At 47.6% G+C, this 25,212-nt stretch overlaps 1 protein-coding gene and 1 long non-coding RNA gene across 2 annotated transcripts in view; one reads left to right on the forward strand and one right to left on the reverse strand.

The window, feature by feature from the left end:
• Positions 1 to 15,165, reverse strand: part of HS3ST4 (heparan sulfate-glucosamine 3-sulfotransferase 4) — a 401,364-nt gene extending 386,199 nt beyond the window's left edge. The window contains exons 1-3 of the mRNA XM_077760558.1: positions 15,081 to 15,165; positions 14,659 to 14,757; positions 14,308 to 14,596 (exon numbers count right to left, since the gene is read on the reverse strand). Coding sequence (XP_077616684.1) covers positions 14,308 to 14,596; positions 14,659 to 14,757; positions 15,081 to 15,165 — 473 coding nt within the window. The remainder of the gene's footprint in view (positions 1 to 14,307; positions 14,597 to 14,658; positions 14,758 to 15,080) is intronic.
• A 5,559-nt stretch (positions 15,166 to 20,724) lies between these two features.
• Positions 20,725 to 24,183, forward strand: LOC144228481 (uncharacterized). Its single transcript, XR_013334213.1, has 2 exons — positions 20,725 to 20,814; positions 23,664 to 24,183. It is a non-coding gene; the product is annotated as an uncharacterized LOC144228481 (long non-coding RNA).
• Positions 24,184 to 25,212: the final 1,029 nt, after the last annotated feature.

Below are 25,212 nucleotides of genomic sequence, written 5' to 3' on the forward strand. Positions count from 1 at the left end.
GGCTCTCCATCAGAGGCACTTTGGCCATGGGACACTGGGCAAGTCTGGAGACATTTGTGGCTATTAAAATTGAGGGTGAGGGACTAACTACTGGCATCTTGGGGAGGGGAGGGCCCCGAGAGGTTGCTAAACACCATACACATGCCCAATACAGTCCCCACGGTGAAGACGGTCCCAGCGCACAGTGTCACCAGCACTGAGGTTGAAAATCCCTGCTCCAAAGCCCTGTTCTCAACCCCTGTGTATAATCATCACCCACGTGTATTCTCAAAATGCACATTCAGCGGTGCCTGGATGGCTCAATTTGTTGAGCGTCTGACTTTAGCTCAGGTCATGATCTCACGGTTTGTGGGTTCGAGCCCCGTGTCGGGCTCTGTGCTGACAGCTAGCTCGGAGCCTGGAGCCTGCTTCGGATTCTGTGTCTCCCTCTCTCTCTGACCCTCCCCTGCTCACACTCACTCTCTCTCTCTCTCTCAGAAATAAATAAAAAACATTTTTAAAAATGCACATTCGGCTTCAGAAAGCTTGGGATGGGGTCTCAGAGTCTGCTTCTCTAACCAGCTCCCTGGCCAACGGACAGAGGGATAGAGGGACAGGACAGACAGAACAGAAGTTGCATCTCCGGATGACCCCGGGAAGCACGGCTGTCCTGGCAGTCTACACTGGCTGGCTGGCGTGTCCACGCAGAAGCTGCTGTGCAAACACATACAGCCTGTACATACACCTGAACCATCTGTTCGCAGCGCGCGCTTCCTCTGCAGGACTGGTCACCAGGCAGCACTGACCGCTACAAACGATGAGTATCACCTTTCGTGATGCAGGAGAAAAACTATCGATGGTATTTAAGCCACCGCGTGTTGAGGTCTCTGCGTTCCAACACTTCTGTTTTTAACCCTAACTACTTCAGGGACCCTGTGGGTGCTTACATCTATGTGGCTGTTTGGCAGGAGACCTAGCAGGCCCCAAAGCTTGGTGATGATATTCCAGAAAGGGAGAAAATGCGAGGAAAGAAAAGAAACAAGGTGGCCATCAGAGACATCCGAGGAGAGGGTCCCACTGCTGTAACAAACGACCACAAAAGGCCAACTGGCTTAAGAGTTCTGGAAGTTAGGGGGCGCCCGGGTGGCTCAGTCGGCTCAGCATCCGACTTCGGCTCAGGTCATGATTTCATGGTTCATGGGTTCGAGCCCCGCCTGGGGCTCTGTGCTGACAGCTCAGAGCCTGGAGCCTGCTTCGGATTCTGTGTCTCCCTCTCTCTTTGCCCCTCCCCTCCTCTCAAAAATAAATAAACATTAAAAAAAAAAAAAAAGAGTTCTGGAAGTCAGAAGTCAGAAGTGGGTCTCCCGGAGCTAACATCAAAGAATCAACAGGGCTCCTTGCTTCTCGAAGCTCTAAGGAAGAATCAATTTCCTCCCCTTTTCCCCTGCTTCTAGAAACTGTCTGAATTCCTCAGCTTAGGGCTCCTTCCTCTAGCTTCAAAGCCAGCAGCAGTGGGCTGGGAGCCTCGTTCCCCTCTGCCGTCCTCTCCCTCCGCCTCTCTGCTCCTCTTGAAAGGATCCTTGTGATCACACTGGCCCATCCGGAGAACCCGATGATCCCCACATCAGGGCTAGCTGTGAGCAAGGACAACTCCACCTGCAGCGTGGGTCCCCTCAGCCACGCAATCTAGCATATTCACACGATTCACACGTCCGGAAATTAAGAAGAGGACTTATCCCACCTTTCCGGTGGTCAGAAAGCAGTTGCCTCCGGCAGCCAGAGGGTGGGAGGGTGACACAGCCTGGGAAAGGCAGACAGGGTGCACCGGAAGAGGGAATCTTCTGGGTGTTTCCAAAGGTCACCAACTGTGGAGCCATCTTAACAAGCAAATGTGCCCTAAATACAGGTTTTTACGGTTTCTCGGTATACAAAGGGGATGGTCAGGAAAGTAATGCAGAGCGATGGTCCCCAGGAATTCCTGGGATTTTTTTTTTCCTAATGTTTATTTATTTCTGTGAGAGAGAGAGAGAGAGAGAATGAGCATGAGCAGGGGAGGGTCAGAGAGAGAGGGAGACACAGAATCTGAAGCAGGCTCCAGGTTCTGAGCTGTCAGCACAGAGCCCGACGTGGGACTCGAACCCACAGACCATGAGATCATTTCCTGAGCCGAAGTAGGACGCTCAACTGACTGAGCCACCCAGGCACCCTCCTGGGATGTCCATGCCGTCCGCCCTAGCCAGTGTTTGGTATATCCATGCCACACAACCATTTCTGTAAATTAAACTTAGTCTAAGTTTATGAGAAGAGTGTCCTGTATTTCAGGGGCTCCCTGGAGTGCAACATTGCAGAAAAACAATTACCCGGGGGGATTCATGAAAATGTGCACAGAGTAGTAACAGCTAGTGTTTTGTACAGTCCACGCAGATCAGATCCCCGCACATCATCACTGTTCTCTCCTTGCCAAATCACCGTGGCGTTCTTAGAGGCTGTGATTCCCATTTTAGAGATGGGAAAACAAAGGCTCAGAGGTGAACTAGGTGTCCACGCACATAAAGCAGGGCAGACACAGCCTCAAGTCCCAGACTTCTGACTGCAGATTCAGCTTTTGTTTTCAAAACCTCACACGGCTTCAAAGAGTCAGAGCCTCCTAGGGCAAGGGCACTCAGGTCGCCTGCCTCCAATTTCCTCAGTCCAGGAACACCCAGACTTCTAAAGCCCGGTGGCGCCTTAACCCGGAGGCAAATGGGAGGGTGTACCTACCTTCAGGGAGTAGCACATCCAACACAGGGCCTCTGCGTAACTGATTACGAAGAAGCAAACTACGTGGTTCTGACCATGCATTTGGAGAAACATCACCTGAATCATTCCTGGCACCTACCGGTCCATCAGACATAATCCAAACTCTTCTAAAACATGTCGGTGACACTTCCAAAGGCCAGAGACCAAAAGCCACGTGTGACAGTGAAAAGACACCTGCCTGTGTGACCGTGACACTGTCCCTGGCCCTTCCGAAAGTTGGACTCTCCTTCTGTGTCGCCGGGGGGGTGGGGGGGGGTTAGAAAGGACCTGCTTGGTGAGACTGCTGTGAGGCACAGAGGAGGGAATGTTGTGTGCTGTAGGGAACTTCTGGGGAGACGGTCTAGCCCACACAGCTGGGTTGAGTGGGTTTCTTTCTTGCACCCAAAAATAGGCTTGCAAAAATAGTATTGTGAAAGAGCCTAGAACAATTCTTAGCCAGAGTTCCCAAGACATGTGTGATTTCTTTTCAGAAGCCTAAAGTTTCGCAAGAAAAAACTCAGCGCACGGAAGGCGCTCCTTTTATTCATTAGTTCATTGATTCAAAATCATGGCTTAGTCAGCAATCACTATAGAGCGCCTACTGTGTGCCACACGCTGATCTGGAGGAAACAATGGACAGGACCCCTGGGCCTTTGTAGTTTGCCTTCCAGCAAGAGGGAAATGCGTAATTCGGGTGATTTGGGAGAGTAATTTATGCCGCGAAGAAAATAAAGCAGCGGACAAGCTCAGACATAGAAACAGGTTTTTTAAAAAACTAGATAGTTAGGAAATGCCTTTTTGAGGAGGCGGAATCTAAGCCACCATCTGAAGGATGAGCAGACACAGGTAGTTTAAAGTCTGGGGGCAGAGAATTCCAGAAGGAGGAAACAGGAAAAAAAATCCCTTAAGGGGCACCCGGGTGGCTCAGTCCGTTAAGAGTCCAGCTCTTGGTGTCAGCTCAGGTCATGATCTCACAGTTGGTGAGTTCGAGCCCCGTGTTGGGCTTCCAGCTGACAGTGTGGAGCCTGCTTGGGATTCTCTCTCTCTCTCTGCCCCTTCCCTGCTAGTGTATGCTCTCTCTCTCTCTCTCTCTCAAAATAAATAAATAAAACTTAAAAAAAAAAAAAAAGTCTCTCAAGAATGAACGAGCAAGGGCCCAGGACGGAAGGACCTCTTTCTAGCAGATAAAGGTGTGCAATTATGATTCACTCCCATCCGCCTGGAAAGACATCCCTTCTAGGGGAAAAGAACTTTGGGACAAGTAAAAAGAGAAGCTCTCTGTTTGGGGCCAAAGCCTTGGGTCTGAAGCTCAACTCCACATCCTGGGGCAGGCATTTGGCCTCTTTGTGCTTTAGTTCATTCACCTGGAAAACACAGGTAATGCCAGGACCCTGTTCCCAAGTTTCCGCGTGAATCAAGCCAGTGCTTGGGGCAGAGCGTGCATGACCACGACACCACTGTCACCTTCTGCCCAAATCCTCACCTCCCTCTTCCACTGAAAATAATCGTTACTAATCCCTGATTCTGTGTTTTGCTTCGTGGATCTACATTTACTAACTCACACTAATCCGAATGTTAGCCCACGCCTTGGCGCGGTCCAACCATCCTTGAATCTGGGGTTTAAAGCAGCCCCTCCCCAGCAAGGAATTGTTACTCCGCTTATAAGACCATCCTCTTTTGGTCTTATAAAATGTGGGAAGTAAGGGAAACCTAAATACAAAATACTGCATTTGGGCCATGTTCATAGAAACAATACTTTCAGATGACTTTCAAACAGATTTTCAAACACGCTTCACCTCGATCTGGTTGGTCTATCAACATCGCTCTTACAACCATCCCCTACAGCAAAGACCATCTCTGGGATTCCATTAAGAAAGAAGAGGGGGAGGGGAGAGAGTAGGAGGGGGTAGGGGAGGGGCGATGGAGGCAGGAGAGAATGGAGGAAAACAGACATGTCATCCTAGAGAAAGAAGTCCTCTCTTCTCTGACACCCCCTTGGTAAAGTATTAAAATTTTGTTTGTACAAGTCCCTTGCAATTTTTGCTAAATTTATTCCTAGTTACTTCTTCTCTTTGGTCGCTTCTATAAATAGAGTATTTTCTCTCATTACATTTTCAAAATGGTTGGCGTAGCACATAGGAAAACTATAGATTTTGCATAGTAATTTTCTTCCCAATCCCCTTAATGAATCCCATTATTGTTCCTAATAGATTCATGGGTGGATTCTTAGGTTTTCCATTAAAAGATGAAACTGCTGGCCAAGTGGTAATAATTCTACCTCCCTCTTTCTCGTTCTGTTTCCCATCCAAGTGCACTATCTTATCAAATTCCTGAACACAGGTAAATAATAGTAAATAATGGGCACTGTGGCCTTGTTTAGAATTTAATGGGAATGTTTTTGGCTTTCCACCATTAAAGATGACCTTTGCGGACCATCCTATTTTACTAGCCGGTGTCCCAAACATCAAGGATAAATATTTAATATTATCAGCTGTATTTCTGGCAGCCATAAGGCGAATCACAGAGTCTTTCTCATTTGCTCATGATCAGAGTAGATCACATCGTTCGATTGCCTAAGACCAAACCATCCTTCTATCCATGGAATAAATCCAACTTGGCTGGACCTTTTCTTACCTTGGAATATAATCATTCACTTGTCCATTTTGCTGTTCTAGAAGCTCTTTCAGATCACTGGCCATGACTGATTCATGTTTGACCTCAGCATGTGGCTGACAATCAGCACATGTTAAAATAGTGAACGAATGAATAAAATAAGAAGAGCACTGGACCTCCCCAGACTAACCCTGTGTACCTCTTTCTTTTTTATTTTTTAATTTTTTTTTATGTTTTTATTTTATTTTATTGAGAGAGAGTGAGACAGAGTGTGGAAGAGTGAGACAGAGTACGAGCGGGGAAGGGCAGAGAGAGAGGGAGACACAGAATCTGAAGCAGGCTCCAGGCTCTGAGCTGTCAGCACAGAGCCCCACATGGGGCTCGAACTCATGGACTGTGAGATCATGACCTGAAATCAGACGCTTAACCAACTGAGCGACCCAGGTGCCCCTATTTAAAATGTTTAAAGCTTATTTATTTATTTGAAAGAGAGAGAGCCGGGGAGGGGCAGAAAGAGACAGAGGGAGAGCCTGACATGGGTCTCATACTCACAAACCGTGAGATCATGACCTGAGGTGAAATCAAGAGTTGGATGCTTAACTGACTGAGCCACCCAGGTGCCCCTGTACCTCTTTCTAAGTTAAAATACTCAGACAGACCATGCATCTGTCCCAGACTGTATTCTTCGTATGTTTAACAAGCATGTGGTTGAACTGGCCCCACTTCTAGCAACAGAGCGCTTAATGCCTGGTCCTGATGGGTGACTACCCTCCAGGGCTTCTGCGGTTTAACCAATGGACTAGCTCTGCCTCCCAGCTCCCACCAGCGCCCCAACCTGAAAGAGCGGCCACACCACCCTGGCCTGATTTGAGTCCTGCGCCATGACCGCCTCAGGAGTGGGCTCATGACCCGACCCAGGCCAGAGGCCACTCCCGCATTTCTTACAGAAGCTCCTAAGAAGCAGGACTTCCAAAAGAATTGATAAGCATAAAATATGTTTGTCTGGGGTTGCTGTTTATCTACGTGCCGAAAATGTGGTGATCTGGCCCATCTGACAATGAAGCAAGGTAGAGAAAACCATGGCAAAGGATGGAATGAGACGGGGGGCACACTGGTGGCCAAGTCCGTTAGGAGTGTGACTTCTGCTCAGGTCATGATCTCACGCTTCAAGAGTTCAAGCACCACATAGGGCTCTGTGCTGAGAGCCCACCTTGGATCCTCTGTCTCCCTTTCTTTCTGTCCCTCCCCAGCTCGCTTTCTCTCTCTCTCTCTGTAAAAAATAAATACACATTTAAAAAAAACAAAAAAACAAAAAGAATGGAGGGCCGACTGGGTGGCTCAGTCAGATGAGCATCTGACTTCATACCTCTTTGTGATCTCACACTTCATGGGTTGGAGCCCCACATCAGGCTCTGTGCTGACAGCTGGGAGCCTGGAGCCTGCACAGGACTCTGTGTCTCCCTCTCTTTCTGCCCCTCCCCCACTCACACTCTGTCTCTCTGTCTCTCTCTCAGAAAATGAATAAACAATTAAAAAAAATTTTTTTTTAATTTAAAAACAAAAGAATGGAAAGAGTCAGAGACCCAAGGGGGCACCTGGGTGGCTTAGTCGGTTAAGCGTCCGACTTTTGCTTGGGTCATGATCTCACGGTTCGTGGGTTTGAGCCCCGCGTCGGGCTCTGTGCTGACTGCCAGCTCAGAGCCTGGAGCCTGTTTCAGAGTCTGTGATTCCCTCTCTCTCTGACCCTCCCCTGCTCATGCTGTCTCTCTCTCTCTCCTAGAAATAAATAAAAACATTAAAAAAAATTTAAAAAAAAAAAGAGTCAGAGACCCAGGGATAATTTGAGCTCCTGGATCCAGCTTCTCCTGAAGTCATTTTCCCCTGGACTTCCTAATTATATAAGCCAATAAATTTCCTTTTCTGTAGTTTAAGTTCAATTTCTATCTCTTGCAACCAAAAAAATATCATCTAATTCATACGTTGCTTGGTTTCCCCATGAATATGCTTTGTACATTCTTAAATAAAGGTTGAAAAAAATTTCTAAAGGGAGGCAATCCTAACTGGTGGGTATTAAAACAAAAAAAAATTCAACCGCCTGCTTTTAATTAATGGCAAGATGGGCTGAAAGGCTCCCTTAGTGAATTATAATTTCAGACTGAAATTCCCCAGACAGTTATGAGGAGCTTGTTAAACCGCAGAAACCAATGGAATCAAGAGATTACTTTAACAGGGCGGTGGTTCAATCAGCTCCAGAGATATCATCCATTATGCAAAACCAAAACCTTTAAACCTCCCCAGCCATCTCGCATTCACCTAAAATCTGGAAGCCTCTCTTCTGACTCAGTTTAAAAGTCCTGGTGTGATCTACAAAAATAACAATAAAAATAAATAAGTCATGGCATGACAGCTGGAGACCACCAGCGAAAGGAGCCAATTCTCAACCCAGGGGGTTTGGCGGGGTCTTCTAGAACAGTCCTGCATTCTCTACTGCTTTCAGTTCTGCAGAAAAACTGAAGGCAAGCATGCCCTTGGCATTCTAAATGCCTCTGTAGCTATCCCAGTCAAGCAGTATCAATTCTTACTGTAGCTTCAAGAAAATGTCAGCGCAAGCCCAGAGTGCCGGCCCATTTCCTTACCCCAGCCCCTTGGTGAAGAATTCTGGTGGTGGATATTTCGTGAAATCAGACTCTTCTCCTTCAGCTCAAGTTACAATAGACCAAATTCTGGAATCCGGTTTTGATTATCCTCTAGAGAACTACTTTAGAGCTGCTTCAGGGTTTGAAATCCCTCATTCAGACATAATCTTGAAATAAAAGGCTATATTCAAATGAAAAATGCATTACAGCTTTCTCTTTAGGACTTTTAGTACTGATGGGTCAGGAAAAAATAAGAAAAGAAACGCAGGAAAAGGAAGAAAGGCACAGGGGACAGGGAGAGGGAGAGAGAGAGAGAGAAAGCGAGAGAGAAAGAAGGGGAGAGCGAAACTTCCTACATCACCAACTCTTTATTGTATCGTCGCATAACCCCTTGGAAGTAAGTAATATTGTGCCCATTCTACAGATGAAGAAATTGAGGCTTGGTGATCACACGAGGAAGTCACGGTGGCTTCTGGCTCAGAGAGGACATAAAAACACGCTTCGAAAAATGCTGCTTCTACCCTAATCCCTCCCTCCAAAAACCCTAACACAGAAGTCTGTTCTCGGACCAAAGTATTTCGGAGAATGGACCCAAGGGAGGCAATACAGTCTCATCTAAGAAACAGAAAAATTTTTTGAAAGAAAGGAACAAAGTAACCTGAGGTCCAACAGAAACTAGTAACGTGGCAGAGCAAAAGCTAGAGCCCAATTTTTCCATCTCTCAGGTCTTCCTGAATCCACCTGACCCGAATCTATTTTACAGGTGCAATTTACCTCTACAGATCACATACCAGCACTCCTGATTAATGAGTGAACAACTGAAAACTTTTCCCGCCTTCGAGAAAATGTTCACTGGAAACAAAAGGGAAATGTATTGGTGAACTCCCTTTGTCTGCCTCAATGTTCCTGTTCTATCCAGTTCCTTTTGTTATTGCTGCAATATACCTGGGAGGTTTTTCCCTCCTGCTGTTGCAAAATCCGTTGGGGGGGGGGGAATCTACACTAAAATAGTACAAGTAAGCCACAATGCTGGCAACGGCCTAGGGTATGGGTATGCCAGTTACTTTCTGAACCGAGTCTAAACCAGAGGTCACAAACTGGTAGCCAGCTGGCTGCATCCAGCCCACAGACGGGTTTTGTTTGTCCCACAATGCTGGCCCACACAACGCTTTTAAGAAATTTTAATCTGTTTGCCAATGCTAAAAACCAAGAGCTTTCACATCAAAGCCCTGGATTTCCAATTTCTCTTGCCAAGTGGAGGATGTGGTAATGTTTGCATGTGGAAGGGGGTAGCTGGGTCGGAGAGCTGTGGCTGTGACCTGTAGAAAGGGCATATGCCCCAAGCTTCCCCCCCACCTGGTCTATTTCATCGGGTATCTGAGTTGGTGACCGGTGGTTTAAAAAGTCAAGCAGATGTAGATTGCAAAGCCAACCAATCGTTATTAAGCTTTTCCCAAAAACATCCCCAATAAGAGACTCTTCTGTCAATAGTAAGACAGCTGTGATCAAAGGTAAAACATACGAGTCCAAAATGATTTGAGAAATTAAAAAAAAAAAACAAAAACAATAATTGGGTCCATTTGGATTTCTGCTCTAGGACAATCACTTTTTTTTTCAGAAAACACATTTACCTTTACTACTTCATTCATTCGTCCCAACAACCCTGCAAGGAAGGAATTATTCCCAGATAAACAAACTGAGTGACGTCAAATCAGTCCTCTATCCAAAATTACCCAACCAGTAGGCTGTAAAACCACATTTTGAACCCAGTTTTGTCCAGCTGCAAACACTGTGCTTTGGGAATAAGGAAAGAACACTGTGTAAAGCCACAAGGCTTGACTCTACCTCAGGGCCTTTGCACCTGCTGTCCCCGCTTACCGGAAACCTCTCTACCCAGATCTTTACATGGCAGGATCTTAACTCTCTCTTCATTTGCATCACCCTCACAGAGAAGTGTTCCCCCCATCATATGATTTAAAATAACACAGGTGTCCACACACCAATTTCCCTCTAGACCTCTACTACTCAAAGGGAGGTCCAGAGATCAGCGGCATCAATGGCAACGGGCAAGTTAGAAGTGCAGGTTCTCAGGCCCCTCCTCACACCCGCTGAATCAGAACCGTGCATGTCAACAGCATCCCAGGGGACCCGTGCACACTTAAAGCTTCAAAAGCGCTGCTCTAATAGGAGCCCTGCCCAGTGGAAATGATAGCGTGAGTCACGAGAGTAATTCTGAATTCTCGAGTAGCCACATTCAAAATGCGAAAAGAAAGGCTGCTTGCCGTCTCTCCTCCCCGCCACCAAACAATGTTGGTGTCAGGAGCACCGAGTGCTTCTTCACCTCTTTACCTCCTGTGCTTACAACGATACCAGGTACGTGCTGAATATAATTACACATCTGTTGAACGTATGAAGGGAGGAAGGGAAACACCTTGCTGGTATTTCACATGGGGCGCTGGGATTCAAGGAAGAAAGGAGCGTCCGGTTGTTGGAGAGATGTGGCAGCTTCACCGCGGACCAGCTGAGCAACCTGGGGCAAGTGATTGGTCCGGGAGCCACCTGTAAGCTCGCAGCCCTCACGGTCACACTCAACTGTGACAGAACGTGTACAAAGCGCCAGCCGCCATAAGTAGCAGGCATTTCGTCATGGTGTCCCCCCCATTCTCTCTCCGGATGCCATGTTAAAACAGTGCTGTGGTGACCACTTTCCTCTGGGTAGCACGAGCCTGGCCATGACAGCCGTCTTCCTGAGTCATTTTCCCCTAGCCCGGGGGCTAGGCAGCGAAGACAACTTGAAACCAAGGGGGGGTCACTTCCCATGGCCCTGGAGCTGAGCAGTTTCCAAAGCAAAGCAATCACGGTCACTGTAAACCACAAGGGAGGCAGAACCTCAAGGCAGCCCTGTCACTTTGAGGAGTTCTGCCGTGGCCGGCCGGCCACCAGGTCCCACCTCTTTGAGGAGTAGAAGGTCTGAGCCCAGACAGCTCGGATCAGCCCATTCTGAAAGGTGCATTGCGGCTCTGCCTTTTTTACGTTATTGGTTTGGAGGGGTGGGGCGTGGAGGGTTGAGTCTACCCCCACGTATTAATCACTGGCCTGTGTCAATCCACCAAGTGAGGCGTGCTTCTCCCCGGCTTTATAACACCCCCATCCTAATCCATTAGTCTATCTTTCCCGGAAATCGGATGCACAAGTCCTAATCTCAAAAGTGTTTTTAAATCACATTAGATCAACAGCGACGGGAGAAAGCAAAACCCGGATTTAGACATGACTGGTGTGACACCGAGGAAATAAAACTCGCAGGGCTGCGTAGCCCAGGATAGCAGGGAAGCCCAAACCAGTGCCGCCCAGAGCTGCCCCCAAAGTCTTCTCCCTCTGGCTGAGAACGCAAACACCAGCAACACGCGCAGAATCAGCAGGCGATTGGGAAGCGCGCTGCAAAGAAAAAGGGAAAGAAAACAAGTTGGGGGAGAATCAAAACCTCCGGTTAGTCTCCGGCCCTCGCGTCTGGCAAGCGGCGGGAGCCGGTGCCCGGACCACGCCGCGGGTGGGGAGCAAGCGTGACCATTCAGGTACAGACGCCGCCACTTAAAAGATGCAACTGTCTGACTCTTGGTTTCCGGTCAGGTCATGATCTCGAGGTTTCTAGTGTTCGAGCCCCATTTCAGGCTCTGTGCTGGCAGCAAGGAGCCCACTTGGGATCCTCTCTCTCCCTCCCCGCCTCAGGCTGTCTCGGTCTTTCTCAAAATAAATAAATAAACTTCAAAGAAAAACAAGGTGCATTTGGACCAGGGACACAAGAGGGAGGGTTTCTCTTACTGCTGTGAACTGATGCCACTGTTTCCTCCCCTACAATATAAGGAGGATGTCTTCATCTTCCTCCAAGGGAGAGAGAGGAGGCTGAAGAGAGAGCCTATAAAAATCCCACAAATAAGCCTCAAAGCGCTGCTGTCCCCAGAAAGGCTGGAGAGGAATCCAAGCAGCCCTAGCACACTCTCAGGGGGCCGAAGGGGTTTCTAGAAGACTTCCCAGCAGCCAGGTCGGGGTGGCTAATGATACCCTGTGCATTACGGAGATGCTTCTCCGGCACTTGACATCAGCACCACTAAGCACTATAAGCACCTGCCATGGGGGACATACTGGGGTAGAGGATGGGGGACACATAGAGAAATTGCAGGCTCCTCCCTAGGGGGGATCAAGGGAAAGTGCCCACATGTCTTCAGTAGAACAGTTCTGCGGATGGGTACCAAATATTCACGCTCAGCCCCAAATACCACACCAGTGATGGCTGGGAGTACCACACGCCGGGATGGCTCCTTCCACAGCCACAGCATACCAGTGTCTACGCCTTCCTCTCCCCAGCCACGGTATGAAAGAACATTAAGAAAATCCGGCACCTCCTATCCTCTCATTGAGAAAATCCTGCAGCCCCGGGACCTCCCGACACGCATTCCACCCTGCAATCCTTCATCAAACTCTAAGTCATCTGAATAAAACACTCCCTTTTCTATTTACAGCTGCTGCAAAGCAACCCAAACACATGCTGGAAAAGATGTGATCTTTATGCCTCTCTCTCTCCCAAAAGGGCACTTGACACTTCTCCTGAGATACGCAGCTTTAAAATTAGAATTGGAAAAAGCCACCCTTTCCCTCGTTGGGCCGAAGCTACCCCAGGCAGACACCAGAATATACCCACAACCAAACGCAGCCCTCCCAGACCTCATACCCCTTTCTCTATTTTGCTGTTTTGCACTAGTCATTCTAACACCTTTTTAATTATAATGGCAAACTAGAAGCCATGGCTCGTGATGTTATAAATACTGATTTTCCAGTTAAATTAGGCATTTGCTGTTTTATGTTTTGATAGGAAGGGGCTGTTTGAAGCCTCCTAAAATATTGCAATTAGTTCTCGCTGTTGAAACAGACAAGACATTAACAGACACATTTGCTGTTTCAGTTTAATGTGCTGGAATGTTTATGCCTAAGTGTACTTTTCTCAAGCTTTGAAAGCATAAGGCATATTTTTTTAAAGTGGAAGAAATCAATCACAATATACCCGTTTATTATCTTCTTTTTTTAAGTTAAGCTATTTCTAAAACTTTCCCAGGCTGTAATTTAAACTTGGGAAGCACAGCTCTTCAACAGGAAGGCGACTTGTCAGGAAGCAATCCTTGTATTTTACCTATTGGCTCTGTTAAGATGATAACATCACTTTAGCTGACAAAGCCGGTGTTTCTGTTTGACAATTGCAATTAATTACTGAGATGCAGCCGAGATGGGGCCAGCCATCCAGATCCGTTTTCCAGAGAGATATAAAACGGGAGGAAAGAAGGAAGGGGGGGGGGGGGGACACGNGAGGAAAGAAGGAAGGGGGGGGGGGAGCAAAGGAGGTTTTGCATTTGAGCATCTACACCAGTGTTGTGTTAAATGCTATAGCTGGCAAGAAAGCCAGATTCTTAATTTATGTTACCTGCACCTAACTTTCTACTCCTCTCTTCTCCCTTTTCCTCACCACTGGCAGAGGGTGGAAAAGGGGAGAGGTAAACATTTCACAAGGGAGAAGCTCCAGTCTGTTGTGAAGGAGGCGCGGGTTGGAAAGGGCGCGGGCGCAGGGCATGAAAACTCTCAGGGCACCAACTGTCATGTAGACAGACTGGTGCTCCCAATGCAAAGGCAACCCGGTGTTCATTCAGCCAAGGGTGGATAGAAAGTTCTGGAGATGTGGGCATCCTCAGTCTTTACTAGAAAGCCAAAACTTGCCAAGATCATCTTTCTTAACCGTTCCCGGTTCATTTTGCTCTAACCTGAAAATACTAAAGTTGGATTCCAGCCACGCAAATGCGTTTCAGAGCGATTCGCAGGGATTCCCGGGGATCTCAAAGCCCCTGGATCAATCTAGCTACCCTGCTCCATTCCCCGGTCGTCCCCAACACAGAGGCGCAGAGCCCCCGCCAGAGCCGGGGCTGGGAAACACCCCGCGGGCACGAAGGCTGGGGATTCCCGGGCTTGGAGCGAGGCAGATTCAGAAGGCACCTCCCCGGACCAGGAGCCGAGGCAGGCAGGGCAAGGCGACGCCTCCACCCCTCGCCCTGAAATAAAGTGATCCTTGGCCAGCGTCCAGCCCTCTCCGACGCTCCCCCACTCCCTGCCCCGAGCAGCCCCGCCTGGGGTGCAGAGCCCCGGTTGTGGCTAAGGGCGCCCGGGACGGCGGTGCCTGGGTGGCGAAGGGCCCGGCAAGCGGCAGCTCGCCCTCCGGGTCTCGCGGTGCGTCCGTCCCCTCCCGCCGAGCCCGAGGTCCTACCTGTACCACTCCAGACCCTTGTCGTAGTTCCTGTCGAAGAAGTGCGGCTCTACGCCCACCGCCCGCACGTCCGGGTGTACTCGGATGGCCTCCAGCAGCGCGCGGGTCCCTCCTTTCTTGACCCCGATGATGAGCGCCTGTGGCAGCTTCTTCTCCCCATAGTCGGGGGTGCTGGCGGCGCCGCCCCTCTCGCTGCTCGCGTTGGCCGCCCTCCGGCCTGCGAGCTCCTCGTCGGTGGTGCTGGACTCCTGCGCTTCCCTCTCCAGCAGCGCGCTCTGCGCCGTGANGCCTCAGCCTCTGCCGCCGCCGCCGCGCGCTGTTGCAGCCCCGAGTTCCTTCCCCGCTGCTAACTTTCTGCCGGGAGAGCGGAGAGGCGCGGAGGGGAGGAGGAGGAGGGGGCCGGGCGCGCGCCCCGCGCCGCGGAGGGAGGGGAGTGCGCCTCGCGCGCGCCTGCGGAGGGGGGCGCGGAAGCGGAGGCGTGCGTTAGGGCTGGGGCGCCGGGGAGCGGAGATCGCGCCCCCCCCCACTCGACACACGCGCTGGAGGCGTGCCCCGCCCAGCCCCGCGTGCTTCCCCTCCCCGGGGACCCTGGGACGCGGCGCGCTCCGTCTCTCTCCAGATACTTTTAGGGACACGGAGACCGGCGCCAGCCGCCGCTGCCGCGCATAGGGGAGCTGGGGGCCCGAGGACGCAGAGCCCTGGCTTCCCCTTTTCCCCTGGGACTCCAGGCCAACTCGGCCTGTCCCTGAGCCGCCCTTTTCTCCCCCCCTCACCCCCCGGGTATCCATCTGTCGGGGGTCCGGCAGGGATTGCTTCTCTGTTTTCGCATACAAACTTGCATCTTTCCAGCCTCCCCATCTTATCTTGGAGCTCCTGATGGGTGGAGTTTTGACACAGATCCCCAGGCTTCCCAGCCCCAGAGCTTTCGCCTCTGTCCGGCCACTGGGTGACGGTGCTCTCTGCCCCCAAAGATGAGGCCGTCCCCTCCCCGACACCCTTAACGACTCGTACACCTGCGCCCCTTGGGGGAGGGGGTCCGGGCATTACCTCATTACCGCTAAAGGAGTTCAGATTTCCCTGGACTGGAATAAACTGAGCCCAGCATCGCTCTGAACACCTGATAAGCAGAGACAAGTTGCGTTGCAGGGTGTCCGTGCCTCGCCTCATTGAATTTTTTTTTAAGTAATATTTTCTTGGTAGAGAGATTTCCATCCCTCGCCTCCCTCTCTTGGGGGGAATGGTAAACATCAGAAGGCTCTGGAAGATTCAAAACTAGACACTGCTCCCCGTTGCCTTTTGCTCAGGGAGGTGGGAGGAAGAGGCAGAGAGCGATCAACTGAGGGAGGCACTCTAGCGAACTCTGCTTCCTGGGGACGGGGGGACCGGTGCCGCACACCCCTGGGGCCGGTCTCTCCCAGGCGCGGGCTCCAGTGAGTCCAGTTTACCGTGCTAGACACAGCGGGGTGCCTGGTGGGTCTCCTCTGCCGGGGCGGGATGATGCACTTGGCATCCCCGGTTCTGTTTGATCACATAATAGGAACAACAGTTGAAAGAAAATGTATATAATGTCTAAATATTAACTAGATACCTAGTGCCAAACAGGGGGAAAAAAATGTTAATCAAATAAGATGAAGAACACGGACTTTTCCCTGAGTGAACAAAAGCTCACTGCTGCTCTCAGCTGGACAGGAGTTTCCTTCACTGCTGCTTTAGTTCAGATAAAGATTATTCCTTTATAATATATTTTTTATGGTGCACTGGAGACCTCTGAAATGCAGAGTCTGGTGTCTTGTAAATCATTCCCTGTAACTAGGGACGCTTTTTCAAACACCATACGACTGCATTACTGTAATGTTAATGGAAGGGAGCCGAAGGGAGCCAGAGAAACACTCGCTTTGCCCAACCCTCTTTCCACTCCAATCCCAGTGCTGGGTGGTCAGCCAGGAGCCCCCCCCCTCCACCTCACCCCCAGTTGCAGGGAATATTGCCACTGCCCTGGCCGGCGTCTCTTTCAAGGCCCGGTTACCGAGATGCCCAGCCTGGGGCCCAGGGCTCTCACTCTCTCGGTGCCTAGAGCCCAAATGCCTCCTTGCACTACCTCAAACCATCCACGTGGACCTGCTCTGTAGCTTTACTACACATGTGCTGTCCAATTTGGAAAGGTTTTGATCAAATGGTTTTAAAATTCAACCCCACCTCCCCGAGGTGACCAACTGAGAGCGGAATGTGGCCAGCACAGTGCTATTGAGAAATTTAAACTGGTTGCAATTTTTTTTTAATTTTAAATTTTATTTATTTTGAGAGAGACAGAGACAGCGTGTACAGGGGAAGGGGCAGAGAGAGAGGGAGAGAGAGAATCCCAAACAGGCTCGAAGCTGTGTGCGCAGAGCCTGATGTGGAGCTTGAATTCACCAAACTGTGAGATCATGACCTGAGCCGAAATCAAGAGTTGGTGGCTTAACCAACTGAGCCACCCAGGTGCCCCTGGTTGCAAAATTTTTAAATTGAGGACTTGCCCCACCCCCAAAATTCTGGGTGTAAGGTTTCTGTTGAAATAGCAGACCCAGCAACTTTGGGCCCCTCGGCCAGAGCGGAAAAGCCCACTTTATGGAAAATGTGGGCCCTATTCTTCACGGAGCCCACCCAGATCCTTCCCACACCTTTCTGTTACTTGCCTGGGCACTGCCAACGAGGAAACCTCCCAGCATCTCTTCTGCCTCTTGTCCCCAAGCAGTCACACTTGAATAAGAGACTCTTAACAGAATAAAGGGCATTGGTGAAATGTATCAGTATCAGTAACTGATAGGGAAGAGGTGATTTCGGGGGAAGGAGCTCTGTAGACTTCTTGTTTCGGCAGTTGCCTATTTTTTTTTTTCCTGCTTCTGATCCAGGCTTTTTCTGGGAGCAAGTTTCTGAGAAACCTGTAATGAAAAGTAGGAGCCACCTACATAGAGAGAACTCAGGCTTCATTCAGCAATTCTTGATGGGTCTAGAGACTCGATAGAATTTTTTTTTTCTGTTTCCACTGCCAACACCCTTGCTCATTCAGGCTATTCAGAGTTTTTACAACATTCCTCTAGCTGGTCTCCAGGTCGCCAGGGTGCCTCATTTCCAATCATTTCCAGACATCAATAGCAGATCAATAATCGATCACAGCTCTGCCAATGGCCTCTATGGCTCAAAACCTCCCTCTCGCTGCCTAATTAATAAACTCCAACCTCCTTACCTTTTGTACTCAAGGTCTCCTTTCACATAACTCCCAGTCGTGCCAAACCAAAGGATACCTTCTCTCCAAACATATACCTTGCATGATTCTGTTTCATCTCTGTATGCTCAGAAAATAAAGTTAAACCAACGCTGTCCCTCTGCTGGCTAAGTGGCTTTCAGACAGGTCATTTCTCCGCTTTGAGCCTCAGTTTCTGCATACATAAATCATAGATAATAAGCCTCCCCTCAAATTGTTTTTATAAAGAATTAAATGAACTTAATAGCATATGCAAAAGTACCTGGCTCCCTGCCTGGTGTGCGGTGGCTACCCATAATTACTTGCATCTAAACATTGGCTCCTGCCATGCCCGGCTTCTTCAAACCTCATCCTTGAAAAATTCGTGTGTGCCCTTTCTTCAGACCAGCCCAGAGTGTAAGCCGAAGTTTGCTTTCCTAATCTACTCAGTCCAATGCTTTCTATGGCTTTTTTCCTTGTGAAGCAATAGAAACTAACTCCACCTGACTTCAGCTTGATTTGGTTTTTTATCAAAGAAATTTACTAGAAGGATGTATGATCATTCCCGTTACGAAAGCCAACAAACCAACAAGAAGCAAAAGTTGGCTTTGGAATATTGGAGACAGAGATTTTCTTGGCCCCTTAAAGTTAGGTAGGACTCCGGCTAATGAAACTCGAGCAGGAAGTGAAGTAGTATGTCTGGGCAGACGCTTTAGCAGACAGTGGGGGATTCACCAGTGGCAATCAATGTGTTTTTCCTGCCTGGCGATTGTACGAGAAAATGGACGGAGCCCCTCGTAACCACCACCTACTCGATCCTCCACACTGAGCAAAGTTAAGAAAGTTCCAGCCGCTGATGGCACCTAGCGTGATCAAAAAATAAACTCGGTTGTTCTCAACTCCTGAGAGTTTGTGGGTTGGTTGTGAATACAGCACAACCTAACTGATCTGACTGATGAAAGCATACATACCATTCATTTCCTCTGTTGTTGAGCAAAATGACTTCAGTAAGACAATATTAGAACTCCCTGTCACAGAGTGAATGAATGGTGCCCAGCACTCGAGGCAGAACTCTTATCTCCTATCTAGCAAAAAGACTTCCCCATTTTTGTCTTTTGCCTGTCAATAAAAAGTATATCTAGGGGCGCCTGGGTGGCTTAGTCGGTTAAGCGTCCGACTTTCGCTTAGGTCATGATCTCACGGTTCGTGGGTTCGAGCCCCACATCGGGCTCTGTGCTGACTGCCAGCTCAGAGCCTGGAGTCTGTTTCAGAGTCTGTGACTCCCTCTCTCTCTGACCCTCCCCTGCTCACGCTCTCTCTCTCCTAGAAATAAAATAAAAATATTTAAGAAAATAAAAATAAAAATAAAAAGTATATCTATAGCAATCTGGAGGTAAAGCTCCAGACAAAACCAATGTGGCAACAGAAAGGGAAATTATATACTTATGAAAAGAGCAAAAGATTAAAAAAATAAGAATGCCATGACCTTATGGAATCTTGCATTAGAAAGGCTCTCACTTGGGAAATCAGGAAATACTTAGAGCTGAAACAGCAAAATCTGGCCGATGGAAGTAAGCAATACTTTTACAAAAGATTATATCTCCAATATACTTCTCCAAAAAAAAAAAAAAAGAAAAGAAACAAATGAGCTACATGTTCAACTCAAGAAGCTGGAAAAAGAGCAAGAGAGTATAGTCAGGAAGAAAGGAAATGATAAAGATAAATGCCAAACCTTTGTTTCTATTTGTGTGCTGTTTTATTTATTGCTAAGAACTGAGTTGTGTCTCCCCAAAATTCGTATGTTGAAGCCCTAACCCCCCAATGTGACCATGTCCACAGATAGGTTCTTTGGGAAGGAATTGTTATGCCCAGATCGCGATCTCCCCAAAATCCCAAGACCACCAAGGGGTCCGAGTCACGNCTTTAGACTTGTGGCCTTACAGAATTAAGGTTAAAACGAGGTCATAATGGCAGAACCCTTATCAGATAGGATTGTGGCCTCACAAGAAGTTGAGGAGTTATCTCCGTTTCTTCATGTGCCCTTCCGGGTGCAGGTGGCCAGGAAGGCCCTGACCATGCTCACGCTCATCTCGGCCATCCGGGCCCCAGAACCGTGAGAAAATACATTTCTCGTTGAAGTCACCCTCAGTGGTATTTTGTCATGGTAACCCGAGCTAAGGCACACATGTTTCACAGTGTGTGAATAGGCTCTGGTACCAATCCCAGTGTGTGTTGGGGTTGGAGAGAGGGTCCCACATCAACTCAGTTGTGACGCTATATATGCAGAGATAGCACCAGGTCCCACAGGTTAACCTTCAGTCCACAAGACTGTCCCCACTGCAGAAGCCAGTCTTAAGTCAGGGTAGTCACCTCTGCTTCTGACCCACGGCTATAAGTCAGAGGTTCCCAAGATCCCCTCTTTCAGGCTCCATTAATTTGCTAGAGCAGCCCACCGAACTCAGAGAAACACTTCACTTCTTAGATGACCAGTTCAGTATAAAAGCATATAATTCAGGAACAGCCAAAGAGATGCGTAGGGCAAAGAATGGGGAAAGGATAAGCTTCCTCTCTGGAGGCGCCAATCTATAGCCCCTCCACGTGGTCTCCAACCCAGAAGGCAGCTCTCCCAAACTCTTCTGGGTTTTTTCTGAGGTTTCACGACTTAGTCATGATTGAGTAGCTCATTGGCCATTGGTAATCAACCCAACCTCCAACCTCCAACCTCCAGCCCCTCTCCCCTCCTAGGAGCCAGGGGTGGGGGTGGTTTACGAAAGTTCCAGCCCTTTCCTCAGATAATTGGTTTCCCTGGCAACCAGACCCCTTCCTTAGGTTACCTAAGGGGTTTCCCAATGTCACTCATTAACACAACAAAAGAGACTTTTATTGCTCTTACCACAGGAAATTCCAAGTGTTTTAGGAGTTCTGTGCCTGTCATGGGGTTGAATACCAGATATGTAGTATATAGATATGTTTTTTTAATGTTTATTTATTTTTGAAAGAGAGAGAGAGAGAGTGTTCAGGTTAGGGGAGGCGCAGAGAGAGAAGGAGACAGAGGAGCTGAAGCAGGCAGGCCTTGAATCTATGAACCAAGAGATCCTGACCTGAGCCCAAGTCAATGCTCAGCCCATGCAATATATTTCTTATCATAGATCACAATATCACAGTTCCCCCGTGGTCTTTTAACACAGACCCCTTTCAGCAAAACAATCATAAACGTCAAGAGATACCGGCACCTACTGGAATCCCATTCAGTCATTAATAACGATCCAGTCCATCATCAAAAGGTATGAAAAAGTCTCCCAGGATGAGGGGCCTCCCGTTTGCAGTTTTCCATTCCATCTTGTCAGGTTCCCAAAGCAGAGGTGCCTCCACCCTTTCAGGCATCTGGTGTAACTGAACTAAGAGACAGCATCATCTCTGGCCCTGAGTCTCTTTCCTGGCGTTGATGTAATACTCATTTCCCTTTTTACACAACCCAGTCATTCATTCTCTTACCCTCAGCGGCTCTTTTTCCTTCTCTCTATTTATTCTCAAGTTTTCTGGGGTGCCGGGGTGGGACTTCAGCTCAGGTCATGATCTCATGGTTCATGTGTTCAAGGCCCATGTGGGGCTCTGTGCTGACCAAGCTCAGAACCTGGAACCTGCTTCGGATTCTGCGTCTCCCTCTCTCTCTGCCCCTCCCCTGCTTGCACTGTCTCGCTCCATCTCTTAAAAATAAATAAACATTGAAAAAAAAAAGAAAAAAAACCCAGGTTTTTTTTTCCCCGCCTCCTCTCTCCCAGATGCACCAGAAAAACGGACAGATCTACACTTTGGAGACACTCCTTGTGCTCCCTTTTTGTGCTCTTCTTGAGTGTGAACACACACTCACAGGGTTGTTTGTTTTTATTTTTACCAGTCTTCTTTGCTAGGTTGCTACTTCTTACTGAGTTCTGAAAACCTCTTAGGTATCAAAGACACCAGATTTTTTTTTTCTCTGTCCTGTATCTTCCAATTTTTGGGTCCCCAGTTTGCCTATACCAGTAACTTATTTTACTGGTTTTATTTGCATACATATTTCATTTTTATGTACTCACACTCCCAACTATTTCCTTCGTAGTCTTTGTCTGTGGTAGACAATGGTCTCCCCAAACTATGTCAATGTTCATCTACATTTTCTTCTAGTACATTTTTGGTTTTATTTTCGACATTTGTCTTTTGAACCATCTGAGATTTATTTTGCTCTACAGAAGGCTCTAACTTAATTGTTTTCCTTCATTTTCCTAGCACTACTTTCTTCCCCCACAATCTGAGACTCCAATGTTCTATAATAAACCCACACTTTTGGAATTTTCCCATCCAGAAATGCAAGAAGTGAATCTCAATTCATTCAATCTTCTTTTATATCGCTTATGGGACTTCTTTTTTTTTTTTGTAATTTTAGTGACATAAAACCCTGCACAAATCTTTGGGCAAGTGTGTTGACATCTGATTCTGCTTTGTTCAATTCCATAAAGTCTCTTGCTCTCTTTCTTTTTTAAAAAAAGTTTTTTTAACATTTATTTTGAGAGATAGAGCGAGACAGAGCATGAGTAAGGGAGGGGCAGAGAGAGAGGGAGACACAGAATCCAAAGCAGGCTCCGGTCTCTGAGCTGTCACCATAGAGCCCAACGCGGGGCTCAAACTCATGGATCACTCATGTGATCATGACCTGAGCTGAAGTTGGACCCCTAACCAACTGAGCCACTCAGGCGCCCCAACATTTTCCTCTTCTTAAAAGGATGCCAGTCCTTTAGGCATAGAGCCATCATCTCACCTTGATTGGCTCCACCAAGGTCCTATTTCCAAATAAGTTCCCATTCACAGGTGCTAGGGGGTAGGACTTCAGTTTATCTTTTGGGGGGGACACAATTCAACTTGTAGCAAGCATAAAAATGTATGAATCAGCAAAACCAACACATTATGCATTTAACATGGTTGTGAGTTTAAAACTCAGTACTGTAAAGATAAAAATTCTCACCATTAGTCAATAAATTCTGAGTAATTGTGAACCAAATCCCAATAGGGTCACAAATAGGTATGGATTATGTCTATTTTGATACCTAAACTCTTTTTTTTTTCTCATTTTTTAATGTTCATTTATTTTTGAGAGGGAGGGAAGGGGCAGAGAGAGAGAGGAGACACAGAATCTGAAGCAGGCCCCAGGCTCCAACCTGGTAGCACAGAGCCTGATGTGGGGCTCAAACTCACAAACTGTGAGATCATGACCTGAGCCGAAGTCGGACGCTTAACCAACTGAGCCACCCTGGTGCCCCTGATAACTAAAGCCTAAATTTTATGTGGACATAAGGAAACAAAGTGATATCAACCCCTTTTGGGAAAAGAAAATGTGGCATCAGAACAACCAGTCTCCCATATAGAAGCGAAGGGGATTTAAATTGAAGGGACAGATTAAGGTAAATTTCTTAGCCAGAAAAGTACCTTATTTATTCAGGTGCTGTCATGTAAATTCTTTCCCTATTCTGATAAGAAAGCTGAATTGACAAGCTCATATAAACTAACCAAGGAGTTCAGGCTTGTCGATATTAAACTCAAAAGAAGTCCCTGAGTAGGAATATTGCAAGTAGAAATAAATGAAATAAATGGAAGTATATAATCTGATCTCCCTCCCAAGTGGCAGGTTCGACCCAGTGTATTTTCCTGCCATTCCATGTAAAAAGAAAAGAAATCTCTTGTGAAGTTATTTTTATAGCAGGGTATGCCTTCACCTGTCTGAAACGTAAATATCTCTATGTGCATGAACACCAAAATGTGCAAAATACATTTTCCATTATCATGAGAGGTCATAAAACAGGACTCATTTAGGAGGAAGGAGTGATCATTCATTATTATTCATTGGGTGAATGCATTTACAAGTAACTCACTGGGTTTTTAAAGAACTTTTTATTTCGAGATAATTTTAGAATCGCAGCCGGTTGTCCACATAGCACAGACTTCCTTTAGACTCTTCATCCAGCTTCCCCTAATGCATGGCCCATGTGTGAAAACCAAGAAATTAACCTTGCCAATACCATCAACAATACCATCAATTAAACCACACACTTCATTTGTATTTCACTGGGTTTTCCGCTAATACCCTTTTTTCTGTTTTCAGTATCCAATTGTCTTGTGTTTCATTGTCACATCTTCTTAATCTCCTCTGTTCTGCGTGTTGGGGCTGGTCATCGAGAGGACATCACTGCCCATTGACCAACCAAGCTGGACCCCAGCTGCTGGAGGCCCCTCACCGCCTGACCTATCCTTGGAATGTTTGCTCTACACATGGTTTCCACACACTGGGAGCTACTTCAAGGATTGCAGCCTTGAGCTCTTGGGCTGCAGGACACCTGGATGGCTGTGGGTCCTGATCCTGAGGCTGACACCGCCAGGATCTTAAGGGATGGGGACTCTGCTCTCTGCATCTTTTGATAAAAGCTGTTGGTCTTCAAAAAAAAAGCAAGGATGGAGCCTTGAAAAAGCAATCCATCAGAATGGTACACATGATTGAACCTCTGGGAAACCTCTATGTAAACTTTTACAATTGGTGGGTAGGTGTGCAGACCTCCTCACCCTGCAGTTACCCAAGACAAGCTTCCTTTGTAAGCTTCCTGGCTCATTAAAACCTTTTAAACCATCCCCCCAGTCTGGAGTGGTCTGCCTTTCTTCAGTCTCTCCTTCCAAGTAGGACAGTTTCAGATTCCCCTACTCCCACCCCGCCTGGGGGGACTCTGATTTTGCAAACCAAGACCGTGATAACTTCTCATTCTTTCCTAGTCTTTTTTTTATTAAAGGTTTTATTTCATTTATTTTTTTATATATAATTCATTGTCAAGTTAGCTAATGTACAGTGTATACAGTGTGCTCTTGGCTTCGGGAGTAGATTCCCATGATTCGTGGCTTACATACAACACCCAGTATTTATCCAAACAAGTGCCCTCCTCCATGCCCATCACCCATCACCCATTTTCCCCTCACCCCCACATCAACCGTCAGTTTATTCTCAGGATTTAAGAGTCTCTTATGGTTTGCCTCCCTCTCTGTTTGAAACTATTTTTCTCCTTCCCTTTCCCCATGGTCTTCTGTTAAGTTTCTCAAATGTTATATATGAATGAAGACATATATCTGTCTTTCTGACTTATCTCACTTTAGCATAATACCCTCCAGGTCCATCCATGTTGTTGCTTTTAAGATTCTATTTTTAGCTAATCTCTACACCCAGTGTGGGGTCTGAACTCACAACCCCAAGATCAAATGCCCATCCCTCTTCTGACTGAGCCAGCCAGGCACAGCCAGGCGCTGCAATGTCTCCTTGTCTTTAATGACCCCACACTTGAGAAGAGCAGTGGATGTTGTGTAGAACATCCTTCAGTTTTGGGTTTGTCTGATGTTTTTCTCATAATTAGATTGGAGTTATAGGTTTGGGGGAAGAAATCCCCAGAGGTAAAGCGCTCCTCTCATCGCGTCCCACCAGGGATATATGACATCAACATAACTTCCTGACCTTAGCCTTGGAAATAAGATTCAGGTGGTGTCTTCCAGGTTTCTCTCTTGGCAAGTTATTTTCTTTTTCTTTCCATACTCGAAGCTTTAGAAGTGAATGGCTAGGTCCAGGCCACCCTCAAAAGGAGAGCAATTAAGTTTTACCTCTGGAAGGAAGAGTATCA

The sequence above is a fragment of the Crocuta crocuta genome, unplaced genomic scaffold, assembly GCF_008692635.1.
Source record: "Crocuta crocuta isolate KB4526 unplaced genomic scaffold, BGI_CrCroc_1.0 scaffold73, whole genome shotgun sequence".
Taxonomy (NCBI): Eukaryota; Metazoa; Chordata; class Mammalia; order Carnivora; family Hyaenidae; genus Crocuta; species Crocuta crocuta.